Source organism: Limulus polyphemus, unplaced genomic scaffold, assembly GCF_000517525.1.
Source record: "Limulus polyphemus unplaced genomic scaffold, Limulus_polyphemus-2.1.2 Scaffold6156, whole genome shotgun sequence".
Taxonomy (NCBI): Eukaryota; Metazoa; Arthropoda; class Merostomata; order Xiphosura; family Limulidae; genus Limulus; species Limulus polyphemus.
The window spans coordinates 1-4,589 of NW_013671766.1; the positions used below are offsets into that span (position 1 = coordinate 1).

The 4,589-nt window shown below is 32.6% G+C and overlaps 1 protein-coding gene across 1 annotated transcript; it reads left to right on the forward strand.

The window, feature by feature from the left end:
* Positions 1-350: 350 nt before the first annotated feature.
* LOC106473415 lies at positions 351-3,979 on the forward strand (the record flags this gene model as incomplete). Its single annotated transcript, XM_013934094.2, has 3 exons — positions 351-433; positions 1,839-1,951; positions 2,541-3,979. Coding segments are annotated over 3 exons (352 nt in total), but the record flags the coding sequence as incomplete, so codon positions are not given.
* Positions 3,980-4,589: the final 610 nt, after the last annotated feature.

Genomic DNA, 4,589 nt, shown 5'->3' on the forward strand with positions numbered 1-4,589 from the left:
CATATCCTAACATCCTAGTTCTGAGTTTATAATTATAGACATATCCTAACATCCTAGTTCTGAGTTTATAATGCCTAGACATATCTTTCCATTGATTTTAATATATTGTGGAATTCAAGATTCTTCTTCTTCTCACTTCAGAAGTGAAAAAAACAAATATAGTGAAACAATGATCATATGTTATTGAATAGTAACATTATAAAAACTAGGACGTTTTAAATATAGTGAAACAATGATCATATGTTATTGAATATTATAACATAGTATATAGTAATCATAGTAACATTATAAAAACGTTGTAGAGTTGCAAAACATTAACAATTTATCAAAATATTTTCTCTTTCTTCCAGACAAAAAGATTTCCATATGGACCATAAACATGAGACAGATATTAACGTCATACACAGTCCTGACAAAAAGAAACAACTACAAGGTAAGATGAATCATTATTAGATTCTAAATCAACAACTGACAGACATTAACGTCATACACAGTCCTGACAAAAAGAAACAACTACAAGGTAAGATGAATCGTTATTAGATTCTAAATCAACAACTGACAGACAACTACAAGGTAAGTTGAATCGTTATTAGATTCTAAATCAACAACTGATAAACAACTACAAGGTGAGATGAATCGTTATTAGATTCTAAATCAACAACTGACAGACAACTACAAGGTAGATGAATCGTTATTAGATTCTAAATCAACAACTGACAAACAACTACAAGGTAAGTTGACTAATTCTTAGACTTGAGGACAGGTATTAAACCTATAATTGACAGAGGACTAAATTGAAGACAGAAAAACTCATAAAGGGCCCTCTATAGAAACGTAAAATTTCAATGTACGACTAACAAAAACGTAAGATAGAACAAAAGAAGCCTCAGTAGAGCAAACTTCGGTTAAGATTGTAAAAAAAGAAAAAGAGAGTGATAAAATTAAAAAGTCCTCCGCAGAAAGAACGAAGATCAATGTTAAACTGTAAGATAGAAGAGATGATAAATAGTTCCAGATAAAACAACTGATTTCAAAGGGTGATAATTCTGTATTAACTAATTTGACGTACTTGTCGATGGATGTTGTAAGAAAAGATCGGAGAATGATAACAAAAAAAAAAAAGAGGGCTTAAATATGTTTTAAATTCGAGTTTATCATCTTTACCGCCATGCGCCACATTGATATTAAAAATGAATAGCATTTAATTAACTTTTGGCAAGCTCGGAGATTCGAAGAATGATAATGAAAAAAAAAAAAGGCTTAACTGCTGTGTTTTAAATTGAAGTTTCTCATACTTACCACCATGCGTCACATTGATATTAAAAATAAATAGCATTTAATTAACTTTTGGCAAGATTGGAGATTCGGAGAATGATAACGAGAAAAAAAAAAAGGCTTAATTCCTGTGTTTTAAATTGAAATTTCTCATCTTTACCACCATGCGTCACATTGATATTAAAAATAAATAGAACTTTTGGCTGATCCTTGTCAATTCTTCGTTGTAGTCACTCAGTTTGTAAATATTATTTTGGAGATTGTGGTATCAAAATGTATAAATTGGATCCAATGTATTAAAATATTGACATCCGGAAAACAACAAACAAACTATTTTTGTTTTTGTTAACGTTAATATGTAGAGTAACATAATTCTCATTATTGTAACAAAAAAATTTAAAGTTATTCTATGAATCCGGACATAGAAAGATTGAGTTTTATTTTATTATTGCTGTTTTAAAACAATAATCCCAAAACAATCAAATATATTACAGAATTAGTAATTTTGTTTATGTGTGTGTGTTTGAAGTTTGTCAACTTGTACTCTCTTTCTGAATATATAGAATGCCACAAGTTTGCCCTCTATAGATGTGGTAAAATCTTTTTGAAGGTCTCCAAGTTGACTCGTTACCTTACAGGAGAACAATCCTATCAAGCCAAATGTGCCCTTAGACAGGTACTTTTGTCAAATATTTCGATAGTAGAAACATTTAGATTTATGGGTTAAATTATTCTCCGTGTTTGACTACGTCATACACTGTTTAATTAGGGCTTAATCCGTAACTTAACGATAATTATGAAAAATGCTCACGAGACACGATATGCATATATTTGTACATTACATCTGTAACAAATAATCATTTTGTTCTTTCTACCTATTATAAGTTGTTAACGCACATCCACGAATTGGAAAGTGGACCGCTTTTTATTTCAACACAAGTAATTTGGTTTTTAAATACAAGTTATTTTTCACATTAAGAGGTCAATTGAAAAAGGGTTCTTGTTCAATGTCGATATCATTAAGGCATTGACACGCCTCAGTGCTGTCAACTGTTAGTCAATACTTGAACTAAATAAATTCTACATTCATGGTTTCTCAAATATTACCGAATTTGTCATATTCTTAACAGAAGTTATTGTGAGGTACTAAAAATATTAAAAAAAGAACATATTTCATGACGACGACAAGTTTGGTGGTGCATTAACTTTAGATATTATGTGTTTTATTATTGTTAAAAAATTCAAGTTTTAATCGATCTTTCCAGGCTTTCTTTACATGCATCCAGAAGTTGAGATTGAAACCATGTTCGCATCGTAAATACAACAAGGATTACAACATCGAGAAGTTCAGGAAGAAACTTGCTGACAGTCTCTGGGAAAATCGGTCATGTGTTCTGTTTACTAAGGAGAGCGACAAGTAACGCCATCTATGTATTGCACCAATAGCTGGAAAAAAAAAAGGACGAGTTGAAAAACGTCAGTTCAGAGTTTTGACATTTGAAAATAGAGTGAAAAATGCACAAGTAATCCGCAGAGGTGCAATGATTAATTGATGCTGTTTAACGTGGTTTTTTGCTTAAACTGTGCTGACACACGAGTAATGTATTCACGCTCACGTAACTATTGCGATGGAAAATAATTACAAGTTTATTTTAAGTAGCACGTGACTTTATAAAGGATCTAATAATCTTGGCAGCCATATTCACCACATTTCGGAGTTACAGTACACGAGAATATCGATACTATAGGAACTGCTCCCAATAGGGGGCGGAACCGAAGAGAAACACTGGGGACACGTGCCACCAATGTTTACTCGGTATCGAAGTGCCCCATTGAATGGGGAAATAGAGACTTACAAATAACTATTACGAACATTCGCTGTTAACGTTTCGGTCAAGGTTAACATAACAAATAAGGTGCCCCCCCCCCCAAATTGAAACATGTTCCACCACCCATGAATCTCCATATATTCATATAGGTAGTAATGTAATATTGATCATGGCGCATAGATGCGAAGTTTTGAAATTTAACAGAAAGCTTCGCGTATATATATATTATTTCGTACCTGATAACAGCCAAAGTATAAGTTATTGAAATTTCTGTAAAGTTTTAATTATTATTCCGTATATATATATATAAACGATCCCTGCTTTGCTATAAACTATTTCATCCTGGCGTTAACCTTTAGTGAAAGATAGTACGCTAAAGCGAGTGTAAAGTTTCGAGTTATTATTATTCTGGAATGTTCCGCAGAGCCTAGTTTTACGTGGTCGAAGACATGAATCCACATAAATTTGTTGCAGCGTCTAATCAAAATGAAAGCAAATATTAATATTTGAACCATGTGCGGATTTTTTCTACCGACTGTTGTGGAAAAAGTTCTGTAGAATTTCTTGGTGACACAGAAAACGTAGTCATTGTATTGCTTTAGTTTTAATAATGCAGCGTGGTTGTCAACCGTTAGTTTTAACATTATTTTTAACGAAATTCTTCATAAAGCACGTGCAAGTATATACTTTGGTGGGTGAATTTCAGCCTCATCTTGAAGGTAGCGTGTAAGTGCACTTCTGGTATTTATGTCACTGTAAAGTGTCTTGATCGTTACTAATAATGTAATAAAATGGATTTATTCGTATTATTCTATATATATATGTAAATGGAGTTGTGTTATAAGGTGTTTAATCAATAAAATGGTGACTGTTAATTGGGCCCTGTAAAGTTAAAACAAGATAAGTGTTTCTTTCAGGAATGACTGAGTGAAAGTAAAAAACAACTTATAACAGTGTTTTCCAAACTTTAAATAACGACTGTGCAAAGTTTCCATTACGCCACCCCCTTCATATTAATATAATTTTCGCAAGTGATAACAGTAAAATCAGCATTTTTTACCCGTTTTTAATTGTTGTTTTTTTAAATAAACATGCTTGTAAGGAGTGAGTAAATGCGAGAACAAAGTAATAGTTTTGTTAGGTTAAAGTCGTCGCCAATTATTTCTGCTGTTTTTGGAAAACACTGGCGTATAACATGTCAACTACACAATATCTGCTATATCCAGTATCGAGGAGGCCCTGCACACTCGTAGATTCCTGATTTAAACTTTTAACACAACCAACAGATTCGAAGATGTCCTGCCAAATGAAAAGTGATAGTTCGGTAGAATTGAATAGAGGGAGTCACATGCGTCAGGAGAGTGTGTCACACTCTTAGTGGTGGATGGTTGTCACATGATGATTTACATGCAAGACGCAGTTGAACCCGTTGATTGCAAGACACATGATAACTTAAGACTTGTGACATGCAAATATTTTTTTTTT